At 38.4% G+C, this 18,473-nt stretch overlaps 1 protein-coding gene across 7 annotated transcripts in view; it reads right to left on the bottom strand.

The window, feature by feature from the left end:
• CTNNA2 (catenin alpha 2) overlaps nt 1-18,473 on the bottom strand; it is a 966,176-nt gene that overhangs the window by 234,416 nt on the left and 713,287 nt on the right. For all 7 annotated transcript variants that reach the window (XM_047068620.1, XM_047068618.1, XM_047068619.1 and 4 more), the window contains one exon: nt 2,513-2,665. In XM_047068620.1, coding sequence (XP_046924576.1) covers nt 2,513-2,665 — 153 coding nt within the window. The remainder of the gene's footprint in view (nt 1-2,512; nt 2,666-18,473) is intronic.

Below are 18,473 nucleotides of genomic sequence, written 5' to 3'. Positions count from 1 at the left end.
GAAGAAACAAAAAAAGTCTATCACCAAGATATCATATTGAAGGTCCCCACTAGTACAACAATGAGAGGAAAAAAACAAGGTATAAGGATTGGAAAAGAAGAAATATAACTGTCATAATTTACAGACATCATGACTGATATAAAGAAAATCCAAAAGGAAACAAACTTCTGGAATTAGTAGGTGGACTATCAAAGTTAATGGGTATAAAATCAACATATTAACCAAATTTCTCATATTACAGACACAAAAACTAAGGTCTAAAAAGATGCCCATTTCTATTCAAGTACTTTTTTTTCTTTTCTTTTCATGTGTATTTATTTATTTATTTTAGAGAGACAGAGAGGAAAAAAAAAAAAACAACAAAACAAAACATGATCAGGTAAGGGGCAGAGAGAGGAGACAGAGAATATGAAGCAGGCTCTGGGTTGTCGGTGCAGAGCCCGATGCAGGGCTCAAAACCATAAACCATGATGAGATCATGACCTGAGCTGAAGTCAGACATTTAACTGACTAAGCAACCCAGATGCACAATAAGTACTTTCAAAATTAGAAAACTAGTGACTTTCAGCCCAGTGATCCAGCTTATTTTTTTTTTTTTTACATGTATACATCAGCAATATAGCACTTGTTTGCAGGACATAACCTACAGAAATGTTTTTTTATTCTAGTTCCTCCAATCAGGCCAGTCCCACCCTAGTTCCTATATTATTTGGGCATGGAGACATTCCACAGTGCTGCTGCCTGCAGTGACCACTCAGGGGCAATAAAGGGAATAACTGAGGGAAGCAAAACAATGATTTTCTGAACCATGGAGTTCTGACTGACCTTTTGCTTCTGCCACAAGTTGAGGGTCAGGGATCACTCACAGTGGCTGGTCACCTCTACAGTGAATCCTACAGATGGGATGAGGGGAAATGGTGACTGGGTCCAGGGTCTATCATAGGAGAAGGGAGAATGAGTAGACACGAGGGCTACTTGGGCTCACATTTACACAGGGCATCAAGTTTGAAGCTCAAGTGTTATCTCAAATGAGGCTACATACAGGATTACGGAATGACACAGACAAGAATGGAAATAGGATATGTTTATCACACAACTTTGAACTCATGTCTCTTCTTTCTGTCCACAATGTCTACAACACATCATTAATTAATGCTTTCTATAAGTTTTGCAATTATCTTGTAAACAATGAAGTTACATTAATGTGATGGTCTATCTCTATGTTAATACTACTATTTTATTACATATGAATATTTAAAACTTTTGTAGCATTCATTCGGCATTATTTCTTTTCTTCTTCCTCCTCCCCTTCCCACTCTACCCCTGCTCTTTTTTTACCTTCTCTTTCTCAAAACAAGGAAGGTCAACCTTGAGAAGACTCTGGCTTCCTCAATGGCTAAGTGAACTCCTGCAACATGTAGGTGGAATGTGAGGGGTGATGGAGTTCTTGACTTGCAGGTGGAGACAGAGCTAGAGAGACTGCCTTGATGTCATAAGTAGGTCTAATTTTAGTTCCAGGCTGGTGTTGCCTCAAGACACTGGGATTATGGAGGGAAGTTCAAGGGTTCAAGTGTTCCAATACTCTGGCCCAGGGTTTTGCACACTCAACTTGATGACTGTTGTCATGGTGAATTAAAGTGGGGATATACCAGAGTTTTGTTGTTATTGTTTTCAAGTGCTTACAGCCCGGCCCTGATAACTATTCCCTAACTTTGCCAGGATCTTCACCCCTCCTAGACTCTTTTCTTCAAGCACACACACTTTCTATTTAACATCTCTAAGTTTCTAGTCAGTCCACATCACTAAATCCAACCTTTGCCAAGCTGTTGGTTTTCAGCTCCTAGATACAAGCAGCCTGGTTATCAGTTTACTTTCATTTTGTTGGCCTTGAATAATATTTTTCCAATATTACATAGCACAATTCTGCATTTATAAAACAACCTCCACAGATTTCTCTAACACATAGAATATACTTACAGCTCTGAAATTACACTCCTCCAACCGTCCCAAGATCTTTCATCAGGAATCCCAATATCTCTTTGGGGAAAGTGAGATGCTTTTTTCACTAGCATATAATGTGGCCAGCTAATCTAGGCTGAGGGGCATGGAGTGGAGAGAGGGATAAGGAGGAAAAAAAGGGAAGCATTTAAACCTCCATTCAGCAATTTTAATTCTATTCTCTCAAATCAAAGCTAGCATTCGGCACTTTGGAGCATCCCTTCTACCTCTCCTGCCTCAGCTTCTACCTATTGTTCAGGAAAATTAGCAGATGTGTTCCAGAACATGTTTAGAATTGTGATATAGAGAAAGGAAAGAATACTGATAACCTGCTTCTGGTTAGCAGATGGAATCACGAGAAGGTTAAAAAAAAAAAAAAAAGGCAGCATCCAGGACTTTATTTCTCCAGGAAAACCAGAAAACCATAGAAGGGCTGTCTACTGAAATTCAAAAGGGCGTGTGTAGAGACTAAACCCATCAATAAGTTCTATTCTTCAGGCCTCTCCTGACTTACCTCCACCAGCTTGTTGGCATGCTCACGGAAAACTTGGGCATATTCCTTCACTTCCTTTTCGTTCCCACTCTTCGCAGCCTCAATGAGAACTAGCAAAGGGACGTTGGTTTCCAAGAAAGAATCAGATATGTGATCCATCACTGCTTTCCGAAGCTGCAGTAAAAACAAAAACAAAACACACACAATTAAGGAATAGAAGAATGGTATTTATGAGTCTATTACTCACTTAGGAATATGGATTAAATTACTCCCTGAGAATAAAAAATTTTTCTAAACTCTGCCCAGTTCTCATTATCCATGGAAATAATGTTTCAACTGTTTTTAATTTTCCCAGTGCTTATCGTATCAAAAGAAAACAGAGATGATTGATACACTGTTCTGAATTAACTATATTAAATGTTAATTTGAAAGTTACATATGTGGCCTTTAGCTTAATATATTATAGGCCCTCTCCTAAAGAAAGTCTTTTTTCCTCCTTCATTGGCCCAAATGTCTCCCTTCAGGAAGTTTTGAATCATGATATAGCTCAAGGACTCAGAACTTAGTTCAAGGCTCATTAAAAATGGAGAAATGTAGGCATCAACCAGCAAATGGGGACAGCTTTAGATAAGGGTTGGGCCTTGAAGCTACCCTTAAAATCTTACCGTTTTGCAGTAACCTGTCCTTTCTACATACATTATTTGACTTTGATAGAGTGGAAACATGAAACCTCTCATAATCTCAAAAATGTTTCTGCCCAAGTACTATGATGAGATAGTTGCTGTGCTCCAGAAAGAAGTACTTAGAATTATTCTTTAAGGTAAGTAAAAATAAACATATCCGAATATGTAACAATGCATAATTACATATCATTTCCACATTGTTAAAATGGGAAGCAGGGCAGCTGCATGAAAAAAAAAAAAGAAAGAAAGAAAGAGAAACTGTACCTGAATAATTACCTCAGTGCTGCTTTGTTCATGATTTTCAGGATGTGTACAGAGAGAAAACACCCAAATAAATGCAAGTGAAGATGGTAAACAATGTGTATGTTTTCCAAACAAATGTACCTATTGAGGAGTATTCAGGCAAATCTTTTAGTAGGGTGACACATGCATATCTATTATTGGTCAGAAGAAGGAGAACTTTGAACAAATTACAAATTTCCATTCCTTTTTGCACGAACTACTGTAAGGTATGTATGTGTGCAATCTAACTTAGTTTGGTTTACCTCTGAATTGGGCTTGATATTTCACCATATAAAATACATAAAGTCTATGCAAAGTTAATATTAATTAGTTACTTATTTGGCAGCATGTGTTAAACTACAGCTCAGGAATAATGTTGGTTATGGGTGAGCTCATATATTCTGGATACATACAATGTGGCAGATACTCAAGTAAGATCTTTACATACTACATCATTTAAAATTTTTTTAATGTTTATGCATTTTTTTGAGGGAAAGAGAGAGATAGACAGAGCATGAGCGGTGGAAGGGCAGAGAGGAAGGGAGTCACAAAATCTGAAGCAGGCTCCAGGCTGCTATGCTGACAGCTCCAAGACTGACGTGGGGCTCGAACTCACCAAATGCAAGATCATGACCCAAGCTGAAGTTGGATGCTTAACCAACTGAGCCACCCAGGCACCCCAAGATATTACATCATTTAATCCCCCAAACAACACCATGAGATAGGGATGTTTCTTATATAAGTTTTTTTTCAAATGAAGAAAATGGGACTGAGAAATATGAAATAATATGCCTATAATTATAAGGTAGCAAGTGGAAGAGCCCATGGCCAGAAGGTCTGAAGGAAAGAGTGCAGTGAGAACTTAAAATTGATCTGCCAAGCCTCTCTTCCAGGACAGAGTCCCACATGAAGGAGAAACTATTGGAAGTATAATCAAATTGAACTTGACAGGGACAACAGAGGTAAAAGAAAAAGGCCCAGAGGAAGTGGGGAAGTAAGCAGAGAGCCAGGTTATGTCACCAGCCAAGCAACCATATTTTTTAAATCAGACAAAAATAACAGAAGTGAGAGCTCTGTAAAGCTAGAATAGCTAAGTCCATCAGGCCTCTTTCTAAACCTTCAAGGAAAGTGAGTTCACATAAAAATGAACAACTTAAAATTATCAAGGTCAAAACTCATATAAAGTTATTATAAGAAAAATAAGAATAAGGAATGTAATATTCCTTATACACAGTGAAACCATGCCAGAAACATATACTTGTAACACAGATTAAAACTGTAAACTATCTCAAAAAAATTCAAATACACTAAAAAATTATATAAGATATTAAATAAGACATAAATTACAAAAAGAAAAAAATATATACAATGAGGTCATGAAACCTAAGAATTATAAATTAAAGAAAAATCTTTTTTTTAAAAAAAGAAGACTAAACAAGAATGAATAAATACAATAGCGAATGCCTTAAGAGAAATGGAAAGAGGAAAGAAGGAAAAAATTAAAATCCAAAAGAAATTCTTAGAAAAATATTTTAAAAGATTTAAGGAAAAGTGACAAATACTGAAGATAGACAAAAAAAAAAAATCAGTATTTGGCTACCAGATGTCCCTGAAGAAGAAAAGCAAAACAGAAAACAAATGCTAAAAATCATAATTTATGAACAGTTTCATATACATGTAAATTACATTCTGAAAGGATATATCATGTACCTAGGAAGACTAATGCAAATTGTCAGGCAAAAAAACTGGATTCTAAATAAAAACAGGGGAAGAAATCCTTGTGTATTTAGACAAATAGAACGAATGGTTCATACAGGAAGGAAAATCAAATGATCATCAGACTTTTCAATAGCAAAGGTTTATGCCTGAAGAAAATTAAGTACTGTAATTTAAGATACTCAAGGAAAGAAAATGTGAGTGAAGAATTTTACAGCCAGCAAAACTGACTTTGAAGAATAGAAGGCACAGACAAAATTTGATCAATGTGCAAGAACACAGAAAATATTGTTCTCATGAGACTCTGTCAGAGAATCTGTTAAAGAAAGATCTTTAACAACCAAAATAACTCAGAAAACATCAGCATGAAACTGACAGTGAGCATTAGATATATACTTGTTTGTAGAACTAAGACTATATGATGTTTAAGTGAGGGAGATTGTCATATGAAGCAGCTACATGGCTCTGGCAATGAAGATACAGTACAACACTATAAACGAGAAGAAAAAGGGTATAAGATGTACAAAAATATTTTATCTGTTTTATGTCATTTTAATTATGGTGGTAGTATTACTATTAGTGTTCTAATACTATTGTGTTTAAAGGCAGAAGAAAGCAAACGATTAGTCATGAGAAGTTATCTCTTATCTCCTATGCTCTTGTTAATGAGGAGTAATGGTGTGGAAGAGAGAAGGTGACATATAGAAGAAGTTTGGGAAAAACCCTATATTCCTAGATCTGAAGAAGAAATGTCAATATGAACACAAGATTTTAAAACACACACGCACACACACACACAATTTCCCAGTTCTGTCCAATGAAAAGGCCTAAAAACAATGGCAGTCCAATGGCAATGAACACTGTGAAATACAATTTTCCACTAAAACAAATCAGGGCTTCTTGCAGAAATGGCTAGAACTTTGAAGCTGAAATATACTAAAAGTCCTGAAATATCTTATTATGCAAAGAGTTATCAAAGACTACTAGGGTCATGTTAAAATAACTCAGGAGCCCCTCACTTGGCCAAAGATTACACATTTTGAACTTCACAAAAGATTAAAATTCCAGTGGATTGAAACTGATCAAATATATTTAAATGCATGAGTTTATAATGACAACAAAACAAAACAATTAGCTGGTTACCTTTAGAGGCTGTCAAGGAACCAACTCATTTCTCTTGAGAGAATCAAGACTACATCTTGCCTTTCCTGTATGAACTGAAATTCCTTATGAAGAAACTTTATAAACTTACTCAACTTAAATGAAAACAAAATGATAGGATACCAACATTCTGCAACCTTTAATGAATTAAAAAATCTAGGCAATGAACATCAGTGGTGGAAAACATTACACACACACACACACACACACACACACACACACACAAGACAACCAGACACTATGTACCTTCTGGTAAAATGGCACATTCCCAGCTACAGTGTTGCCAAAGGGATCAAACCTGAAGTGGGTGGAGGCTCTGGATCCCCCAGTGATTTGCAGAAAATACAGAATGACATATGGAACTGCACCACGTGCATCTAAAAATTTTTTTTGAATGTTTATTTATTTTTGAGAGACAGAGCAAGACAGAGAACGAGCAGGGGAGGAACAGAGAGAGAGGGAGACACAGAATCTGAAGCTGGCTCCAGGCTCTGAGCTGTCAGCACAGAGCCTGACGCGGGGCTCGAACCCACGAACCGTGAGATCATGACCTGAGCCAAAGTCAGTTGCTTAACTGACTGAGCCACCCAGGTATCCAATACCACATACATCTAACCAGCAAAATGCAAATTGTGGACAACTTACAGTGCAAGCCATCCGGGTTCTTCAACAGATGGCTTATAACCGAAAGAAAGGGATGAAAGGGGATGCTATAGATTAAGAGACTAAATAGACATATCCTAAAATGTGGGCAAAACTAAACTATATCATTTGATGATGCACATTAGGGTGATTAAACCACAAAGACACATAAGGAAGTGAATACTTTAAAAGTCGAGATAATGCTTACTTTTGGAGGGAGAAAGGAAGCATAGAAAGGAGTTTTAAGGAGACTGGCAAAATTCTACTTTTTGACCTGCGTAGTGGTTATAAGGGGGGTTACATAATAGTAATTTAATGAACTATATATTCATAGTGTGTGGATTTATATATTTGTGTTTTATTTTATAATAAAAACTTAAAAAGAAAAGAAACATATTTCTCGTGTATACTCCATCATATTATTCTCCATTTCTATCTGGGTGGAATCCAGATGTGACACCCAGGGTGATCTGGGAAGCCATAATTAAGATGATGGACACTCCCTCCCCCACTCAACAATCAATTTGACCTCCTGAATCCATGGAGGAGAACTTCCCAGTGTCCTGCCACTGGCCCAGTATTGTTACATGATTAACAATGCAATTCTATTGTGTTGGAGCCTTTGCATAGTTTGAAGTTTATTTTTTATTTATTTTTTTCACAACTAAAATTATATTTTGGCAGCAAGAGCCATTAGCAACAATGGCTTACACTTGTTTCATGCTTGCTATGTGTTATGCACTGTTCTTTTTTTTTAATATAATTTATTGTCAGGTTAACTAACATACAGTACATACAGTGTGCTCTTGGCTTTGGGAGTAGATTCCCATGATTCATCACTTACATGCGACACCCAGTGCTCATCCCAACAAGTGCCCTCCTCAATGCCCAACACCTATTTTCCCCTTCTGCTCACACCCATCAATCTTCAGTTTGTTCCCTGTATTTAAGAGTCTCTTATGATTGCCTCCCTCCCTCTGTGTTTGTAACTATTTTTTCCCCTTCCCTTCCCCCATAGTCTTCTGTTAAGTTTCTCAAATTCCACATATGAGTGACAATATACAATATCTGTCTTTTCTGACTTATTTCACTTAGCATAATACCCCCCAGTTCCATCCATGTTGTTGCAAATGGCAAGATTTCATTCTTTCTCATTCTTTCTCTTTCTCATTCTTTTTCATTCTTTCTCTCCTCTTTCATATATATATATGAATGATAGAATACTACTATATATATATGAATGATAGAATGATATATATACTACATATATATACGTATATATATATATATACACATACATATATATATATACACACACACACATATATATACACATACATACATACATACACATACATACATCACGTTCTTTATCCTTTTATCACTTGATGGACATTTGGACTCTTTCCATAATTTGGCTATTGTTGATAGTGAGCTATAAACATCGGGGTGCATGTGCCTCTATGAATCAGCACCCCTGTATCCTTGGATAAATTCCTAACAGTGCTATTGCTGGGTTGTAGGGTTGTTCTATTTTTAATTTTTTGGGGAAGCTCCCCACACTGTTTTCCAGAGTGACTGCATTTGTTTGCATTCCCACCAACAGTGCAAGAGGGCTCCTCTTTCTCCATATCTTCATCAGCATCTGTTGTTTCCTGAGTTGTTAATTTTAGTCACTCTGACTGGTGTGAGATAGTATCTCAATGTGGTTTTGATTTGTATTTCCCTGATGGTGAGTGGTATTGAGCATCTGGTTGAGCGTGATGAGTGTTTGTTGGCCATCTGGATGTTTTCTTTGGAAAAGTGTCTATTCATGTCTTCTGTCCATTTCTTCACTGGATTATTTGTTTTTGGGTGATGAGTTTGGTAATTTTTTATAGATTTTGGATACTAACCCTTTATCTGATATGTCATTAGCAAATATCTTCTCCCATTCTGCTGGTTGCCTTTTAGTTTTGTTGATTGTTTCTTCTGCTGTGCAGAGCTTTTTATCTTGATGAGTTTCCTATAGTTCATCCTTGCTTTTATTTCCCTTGCCTTCAGAGACATGTTGAGTAAGAAGTTGCTGTGGCTGAGATCAAACAGGTTGTTGCCTGTTTTCTCCTCTAGGAGGAGTACATACAGTGTGCATACACTTTTGATGGTTTCCTGTCTCACATTTAGGTCTCACATGGTGGAGTCTTTTGGGTTTTCCATGTAGAGTATTATGTCATCTGCAAAGAGTGAAAGTTGGACTTCTTCTTTGCCAACTTGGATGACTTTTAATTTTGTTGTCTGATTGCTGAGGCTAGGGCTTCCAACACTAGTTTAAAAAACAGTGGTGAAAGTGGACATCCCTGTTGTGTTCCTGATCTCAGAGGGAAAACTCTCAGTTTTTCCCCATTGAGGGTGATATTAGCGGTGGGCCTTTCATATATGGCTTTTATGATGTTAAAGTATGTTACTTCTATCCCAACTTTCATGAGGGTTTTTATTAAGAAACAATGCTGTATTTTTTCAAATGCTTTTTCTCTATCTATTGACAGGATCATATAGTTCTTATCTTTTCTTCTATTAATGTGATGCATCACAGTGTTTGATTTGCAAATATTGAACTAGCCCTGCATTCCAGGAATGAATCCCAATGGCTCATGGTGAATAATTCTTTTAGTATACAGTTGAATTTGATTTGCTAGTATCTTGTTGACAATTTTTGCTCCATATTCATCTGGGATACTGGCCTGCAATTCTCCTTTTTAGTGGGGTCTTTGGTTTGGGAATCAAGGTAATGCTGGCTTCACAGAATGAGTGTGGAAACTTTCCTGCCATTTCTATTTTTTTGGAAGAGCTTGAGAAGAATAGATATTAACTCTGCTTTAAATGTCTAGCAGAATTCCTCTAGGAAGCCATCTGGCCCAGAACTCTTATTTGTTGGGAGATTTTTGATAACTGATGAAATTTCTTCACTGGCTATGGGTCTGTTCAAATTTTCTATTTCTTCCCATTTGAGTTTTGGTAGTTTGTGGGTGTCTAGGAATTTATCCATTTCTTCCAGATTGTCCTGTTTCTTGGCAGGTAATTTTTCATAGTATTCTCTAATAACTGTATTTCTGTAGTGTTGGTTGTGGTCTCTCCTCTTTCATTCATGATTTTATCTATTAGGATTCTCTCTCTTTTCTTTTTGAGAAGTCTGGCTAGTCTGGTTCATCAATTTTGTTTATTCTTTCAAAAACACAGCTCTTAGACTTATTGATCTGTTCTATTGTTTGGTTTGGTTTTTTGGATCCTATATTGTTTATTTATGTTCTAGTCTTTATTATTTCTCTTCTTCTGGCTTTGGGCTTTCTTTGATGTTCTGCTTCTGGTACCTTAAGGTGTGAGGTTAGGTTCTGTATTGGGGATTTTTTTTGTTTCTTGAGATAGGCCTGGATTGCAATGTATTTTCTTCTTAGGACAGCCTTTGCTGCATCCCAAAAGGTTTGGGCTATCACGTTTTCATTTTCATTTTCTTCCATATATTTTTTTTAATTTTTTTTAACGTTTATTTATTTTTGAGACAGAGAGAGACAGAGCATGAACAGGGGAGGGGCAGAGAGAGAGGGAGACACAGAATCTGAAACAGGCTCCAGGCTCTGAGCTGTCAGCACAGAGCCCGACGCGGGGCTCAAACTCATGGACAGTGAGATCATGACCTGAGCTGAAGTCGGACGCTTAACCGACCGAGCCACCCAGGTGCCCCTGCTTCCATATAATTTTAAATTTCTTCTTTAATTGCCTGGTTGACCCATTCATTCTTTAGTAGAATATTCTTTAACCTCCATGCATTTGGAGGCTTTCCAAATTTTTTCTTGAGGTTGATTTCAAGTTTCATAGTGTTGTGATCTGAAAATAGGCATGGTATGATCTCATTCCTTTTATATAATTTATTGAGGGCTGTTTTGTGACCTACTATGTGATCTAGTTAGGAGAATGTTCCATATGCACTTGAGAAGAATGTGTATTCTGCTACTTTGGGATGAAAAGTTCTGGATATATCTATCAAGTTCATCTGGTCCAATGTATCATTCAAGGCCATTGTTTCTTTACTGATTTTCTGCCTATATGATCTGTCCATTATTGTAAGTGTAGTATTAAAGTCACCTACAGTTACCATTATTATTATCAATATGATTGATTATATTTGTGATTAATTGATTTATATATTTGGGTGTTATCAATTTGGGAGCATAAACATTCACAATTGTTAGCTCTTCTTGATGGACAGCCCCCTTAATTATGATAAAATGCCCTTCTTCATCTCTTGTTACAGTCTTTAGTTTAAAATCTACTTTTTCTGATATAAGTATGGCTACCGCAGCTTTCTTTTCACTTCCAGTAGCATGATAGAAGGTTCTCCATCCCCTCACTTTCAATGTGTCTTTTGATTGGGGCATTTAGTCCATTTACATTCAGAGCAATTATTGAAAGATATGGATTTAGTGTCATTGTGTAATCTGTAGGTTTCATGCTTGTGGTTATGTCTCTGGTCCTTTGTAGTCTTTGCAACATTCTACTCAGAGAGTCCCCCTTGGGATCTCCTGTAGGGTGGTTTAGTGGTCATGAAGTCCTTCAGTTTTTGTTTGTCTGGGAAAGCGTTTATTTCTCCTTTTATTCTTAATGGCAGCCTTGCTGGATAAAGGATTCTTGGCTGCATATTTTTCCTATTCAGCACATTGAATATTTCCTGCCACTCCCTTCTGGCCTCCCAAGTTTTAGTGGAGAGGTCTGCTGCTACCCTTATGTGTCTAGACTTGTAGGTTAAGGCCCATTTGTCCCTAGCTGCTTTCAGAATTCTCTCTTTATCTTTGTATTTTGCCAAGTTTCACTATGATATGCCATGGTGATGGCCTTTGCTTGTTGAATCTGAAGGGAGTTCTCTGCACCTCCTGGACCTGGATGTCTGCTTCCTTCCCCAGATTAGGAAAGTTCTCAGCTATAATTTGTTCAAACCAACATTCTGCCCTTTTCTTTCTCCCTTCTTCTTCTGGAACTCTTATGATACAGATATTACTGTGTTTCATCAAATCACTTAGGTCTCTAAATCTCCCCTCATGGTCCAATGTTTTCTTATCTCTATTTTTCTTGGCTTCATCATTTTCCATAATTTTATCTTCTATTTCACCTATTCTCCCCTCTACTTCCTCCATCCTTCCTGTCACTGCATCTAGTTTATTTTGCATCTCATTTATAGCTTAATTTACTCAGAGTCCCTGCTGTCTTCTATGCTTTTCTCAAGCCCAGCTATTAGTCAGTCTTATGACTATTACTCTAAATTATTATTCAGATATACTGTTTATATCTGTTTTGAGCAATTCTCTGGATGTCATTTATTCCTGGAATTTCTTTTGAGAAGAATTCTTCCATTTCATCACTTTGGCTAGTCTTCTGTCTTTTACATGTATTAAGAGCTTGTTATGTGTCCTGCACCTGTGAGTAGTACTATATATATAAAAAAGTCATACACTGTCCAGGGCCTGGCCTTTCAGGAAGTGTTTTTGGAGTGTGTTTCATGCTCTCTGTTGTTGTGACTCTGGCTGCTTTATTTCCCTACTTGTAGTAGTGATTTGGACCTTCCACCAGGTGTGCTTTGATGTGTTCATTGAAGTAACCCTGGAAAAAATTTAAAAAGGGGTGGGTGGGTGGAAGAAGCCTTATCCCATACAAAGAGAGAAATGACAGAAGTGGGGGAAAACAAAGAGAAAATGACCAGGCAGAGTTTTGGAGAACCTATACAGCTTAATCCAGAGAGAAAGAGAGAGAGAGAGGAAAATAAAGAAAGAGGAGATATAGAAGAGGTGTACAAAGAATAGATTAAAAATGTCTGCTTAAACAAACCAACAACCAGAATAGGGAAAGGAAAAAATGATGGTCCCAATAGGTCATTTCTGCTTTTATGTCTCTTGACTTCAGAGATGTGTTAAGTAAGAAGTTGCTGTGGCTGAGGTCAAAGAGGTTGTTTCCTGTTTTCTCCTATAGGGTTTCGATGGTCTCCTGTATGAGGTCCCAATAGGTCATTTCTGCTTTTATGTCTCTTGACTTCAGAGATGTGTTAAGTAAGAAGTTGCTGTGGCTGAGGTCAAAGAGGTTGTTTCCTGTTTTCTCCTATAGGGTTTCGATGGTCTCCTGTCTCACATTTAGGTCTTTCATCCATTTTGAGTTTATTTTTATTGATGGTATAAGAAACAAGAATTGACCAAGAATCAAATCAGAAAATGCAAAAACACTGCACCGATATCTGATGGTGCCTTGCTGGTCTGGAGGAGGGGCTGTCTGGTTGGTCAGTGTCAATCTTGCTCTAGTAGACACACAGTTACCAGGCATGGAGGGGCACAGTTTGGTGCAGGCAGGTCGCGCCTCCGCTGAGGGCCCACTATCCTGTTCCGTGAAGCTCCACCATGTTGGTGATGGGGAGAAAAATGGTGACACCTCAGTCTCTCCTCCCTGGACGAGGTGCCCCAAACCACACTGTTCAGGCTATCCTCATAGTGCTGTGCGGGCATGATTGGGCTGCTTTGTCTTGCTCCACAGTCTCCTGTGCTTCCCAGGTGCTCAGCTGAGATTCAAACCCTGATGTCTTAAAGGATCCCACTCCACCCCACACCAGTTCTGGGGTAGTGCCATCTCTGCCCAGCCAACAAAGGGCCTCTGACTGGCACCTACAGGATCTTTTATCCTTGGAGAGGCAGTATACTTTCTTACCACAGCACTCAAGGAAGGGGAATGCTTTCTCCCAGTGTGCCTCTGAGCTTTCCCAGAGCTAGCTCCCTTCTCCCCTCAATGCATGCACACAGGGCAGCGCACTGTAGTCCAGACAAAGCCACACCACCCTGGATTGTCACTCCTAAGGCTGTCTGTAAGTTAGAGACTGACTCTCTCCATTTTTTTCCATTCCGGGTCTGTGGTCCAGAGAGGTTTTCTCTTGTCCAAACACAATCCCACATTTTCACAGCCTCTCTTTCTCTTCCTTTTGTCTCTCTGTGGAAGGGGATTCCCCCCCCCCCCGGGTCTGTGCCTATGCTGCCTATTTTATTTCTCCCAATTTGCAAGCATGCACCTCTATCCTGCCAAGCTGTCTCCATGGGCCCTTGGAAATGTTTCTGTCACTCTGTAGCTCAGATTCCTGGAATTCCAAGGCTTCTAGCCTAAATACTGCTGTGTTTGAGAGATAAGGAAACTTCAGGTCCCCCTACTTCTCAGCCATGTTGACTCCTCCCCTCATTTTGAGGTTTATTAGTTGGTCTGCCCTATCTTAACTAGAACACATTGAAAGAGATTTCCTTTTTTTTTTCTTTCTTTTCTTTTTTCCTGCTAACTCTGCCATGTTTAAGGCTTCCATTCCTTTCTCAGTCCCCTCCTACTTAAAGGGTAGACCACAGGCCAGCATAACTGCCAATTCATGGGAGAAATGCAAACCTTAGGCCCCATCCCATACCTGCATTTCAATCAGAATCTTCATTTTAATAAGATGCCTACGTGATTCCTAAGTACAATAAAGTTTGAGGAGCACTGCCTTGGAAGACCTATTGTATCAGTCAAGCTCTTAGTTGCAAACATTAGAAACTAATTATGGCAGATTCAAGTGGAAAGCCCATTCCACTAGTTCAAAGAAGGGACAGAACTCAGAAATGTTAGTATACCTTGTGACTTTGTGTCATTAGCTTTTGATTCAAAGTCTTAGGCAGATGCGCCTGATTTTTATCTGGGTGAAATACAGACTTGAATCCTGGGTCATGTGCCAACACCCTTACCTAGTTGCAATGGTAAAGAAAGAAGGTGTTGGGGAAAAGTGTTTGTGCAAGAAGGATACTGGCCATTGGCTTCTTATTCAAAAATTCATATAATGAGGAGTTCCCCAAACACAGGAAAGGAATTCAGAGGCTGACTCAAAAACAAAAATATGGCCAATAAAGCAAAGATCTGGTAAAATAATAATGCAATTACTCAAACATGAGCAGAAGGTGTAAAAAATAGAAACACTTAAAGGAAATAATTAAAGGTGCAGGGTTATTTACAAGGAACAAGATCAGAAACTATGAACTAGGACAGGAATGGAAACTATGCTACATTTCCTTTCTATGCCTATACCAGACGTGACTAATCAATCACAGCATTCTTTTATGCTGAGCTCAAATACTATTTCATAATCTTCCTCAGCACAGGTAGCTAATACTAATCAATCCTATTTTTCCTGTAGTGTGAAAGCTTTCTTTGCTGAAATTTCCCCACAATTTACATCTTTTTGCATTCTAGTCTTTAGGAAGAATTGTTTGTGCATGTTTGAGCAATCCACTGCCATCCTGACTTTTAGAAATAAAAGTTAACATCCAAGTGTCTAGGCTGGGCTGATGACATTTAACAAATATTTCACTGCTTGACATCTGTCTTGTCATTTAGACAGATATTTATAAAAAGCTTGTTAACAGTATTAACTTCTTCACTAGAATTTTGTAGGCCATACAAACCAAGGTCAAATTTGGGGTACAGGGTAATTTTAAATGGGCTCAAAACTTTGAAACTTTAAATATTCCCATGCATGTGGCTGCTTGAGGGCTCTTCATGATCAGTGACATATTTTTACCATATTTCCTTAAGCTTTAGGGTGTAACTGTTATTAAAAATGAAAAATCAAAGCAACAAAGTGTCTGGTCCAGGAACCATCCAGCCTAGGGGGCTTGAGAAAAATTGAGCCTCATTAATTCAGGCAAATTTTAACCAGGCTGAAGGTCAATTAAGGTAATCAGTCAGTGCAGTAATCCACAGAAAGCCACTTTAATAAGCTAAGGTGCCATCAATGTACACAGTCCACTGGTAATGATGGCATTGTTCATTGTTTGGGCTGGGGGTGGGGCAGATGGGGAGAGCAGAGGCATATCTATGATGCTGTGGAAGAGCACTTAGAGAATAATCACTGTTTTTGCTTTATTTTGTTTTCTTTACAAGAGAAACACAAAATTCTTTGGTCATTCACTTCATTATCCTGATGGCGCTATCTTCTACGAAGCTAAATCATTTTAATTGGGATACTAGCTTCTTTACCTAATGGAACCAATTACTTCTAAAAAGAAAAAAATATACTTATAAAGAAGAGTTATAAGACTTCATGCTTTTCTCCATATCCCTCCCCACTCCCATCCCCACCCCAGATTCAGGCTCTACTGGATTAATTCAAAGCATAGCTGTCATCATTAGCAATACGTGTGTACATGGCCCCAACAGCAAACATATAATGGTTTAGTTTAGCCAGATAAACAATTCTTGCCCTCTAGATTTTTCCTCTAGGAGTTCTAATGCAACCAGGATAAAAGTTGGAACATATCTCGATGGAGTAAAAAGCACTGAGGCCAACCTAAATAATTGTAGTGGATTTGTTTTATTAATGAGCCCAATTATTCACCGCTCCTCATATGCATGCCCATAGCCACATAACTCTGTAGTGACTGCCCTCTCTGGCTCTGGGCTGGCCCCTGTGACATGCTTAATGCCAACAGATGTTGGCCAGCATGATGCATGTGGGGGCTTGAAAGGCCCATTCGCCACCAGGCTTGCTTGGTCTTATTCTCTGTCATTTCCTTGAGAAGGACATGCCTGGGCTAGACCACTTATCTCCCAACAAGGAAAACAAAAGTGTTGAATAGAACTGAGTCACCTCAGTCATCTCCATGAAAGCCATCTTAGGTCAATCAAGAGCAACTGAGCCCAGACACATGAGAAGGCCCAACCAAGGTCACCATTCCAAACTAGTGAGAAACACATACTATTACTGGGTGCCACTGAGATGTTATATTGAACTATTTTGACAATAGATAACTGATAAGATAATATACATATTTAATTAGAATAAGTTTTTGTGGCCATTTAATCATCTTTTGGGGGAGACATCATCAAAATAAATTTCTGATCAATCAGATCATTCCAATTCAGTTATTTTACCAAAATGACTAGATTAAAAGTAGTCTGCTCTGCATGTTCCATTATGCAGCCATGGGCTGTGCTTAAAAATATCACAGCTGCAATTTCTTATTTGTATAGATTTAACAAATCCCTCAGTTCAAAAGCTGTACTTAAGAGAAAAGTCATAGAGACTTAGATAAGGAAAGGTTGGTTGGGCCTCATCCTTGGTTGGGCTTGACTCCTTCTGTTGGTTCCATTTTCTGCCCAGGACACACAAAGTTAAAGTCTCCTTCTCCCTCTCCACAATAGGCAAGGGCAATCGCTTTTAGTGGAAGAAGCAGTGAAATGTTGCTCTAGGATCCAAGGAAGTCCTGGGATTATTGTGGATCCCCAGGAGGCCTCAGTCCAGCAGGTACACAGCCCGCCTTGAAACAAATGTTATGGAAACAACCAACAAGGAAGCAAAGTTGAGGTGGCAGAAGGCACCTCTGGAGGTGGTACAGAGGAGGCAGAAATAGACTGCACAGTGGGGCAGGGAGGAAAAGTGGTGAGTAGGAGAGCAGTAAAGGATTGGGGGGAAGTTAATATTTCATAATAACAAACTTTACTTAATGCTTACTTTGTGCCAGAGCCTCTTCTGAACGCTTAGAAGAACTTGCTTATTTCTCTGAAAAGAGCTGGCTACTATTTTCTCCATTTTATAGGTGAGGAAATTGAGGCAATAGAATTCAGTCAGTTGCCCACACTCACATGGCTAATAAATAAGTGGCAGTGGCAGAATTTGAACCCAGACTGGCCTCAGAGTCCATGAGATAAATGAATATACACAACCTTTCATATGTCTACATTATGCCAGCTTTGCATACATTATCAACCAAAAGTAATGGTATATAGGATGTTAGTGTACAAAATTGCAGGCACATATGTGTTCCAGATTAGTGATTAATTAGTGAAGTGCATAAAGACTTCTGGAAGCTTTGCCAAAGATAATAAGAGCACAAAGAAGAAAACCACAGTGGAGAGAATGGAAGAACAGACCCAGTGGCAGATGGACACCACAAGAGGGAATCAGTGGTCCCTCCAGAGGCAGATGTGATGCTGAGTCCTAATGAATCCCCACTCCAGGAGCTGAAAGGGACCTGCTGGATACTCACTATGAGACTCTGTGACTTCCTGGGGCTTTAGTAGTCTGTAAAAAAAAAAAAAAAATGGAGGACTCATGGTTCAAGATGTATCTATTTCAAAAACATATTGATGGGTTCTACTTGGTCTTATGTAACTATCTTATCAAAACTTCGTCAAAGTGTTTTAAAATGGTACACTGGGAGATTCTCAACACAGGCTCAAGACAAGGGAAGTGAGACTCCTCCCAGAAATGATTGGGATCTACTTGGCATACTTTGAGATGGTAATCATGGTATGTTATACACATCTATAAGCCAGGTGGCAGCAGAGGTTAGCAGGGATCTGCCTTATTATAGAGAGATCTCTGAAACCTTCAGATAAAATTTAGTACTGTCACAATCTAGCATGATAGTTTTTATTCTCATTCTTAAGACTTTTAGAATTGAACCCTATTCATATTAAAT

The sequence above is a fragment of the Lynx rufus genome, unplaced genomic scaffold (genome assembly GCF_022079265.1).
Source record: "Lynx rufus isolate CCGP_SWC_20201006 ecotype Redwood Valley unplaced genomic scaffold, mLynRuf1.p SCAF_8, whole genome shotgun sequence".
NCBI lineage: Eukaryota > Metazoa > Chordata > Mammalia > Carnivora > Felidae > Lynx > Lynx rufus.
The sequence above is the reverse complement of the archived record's forward strand: the minus strand, read 5'-3'. Positions and strand labels throughout refer to the sequence as shown.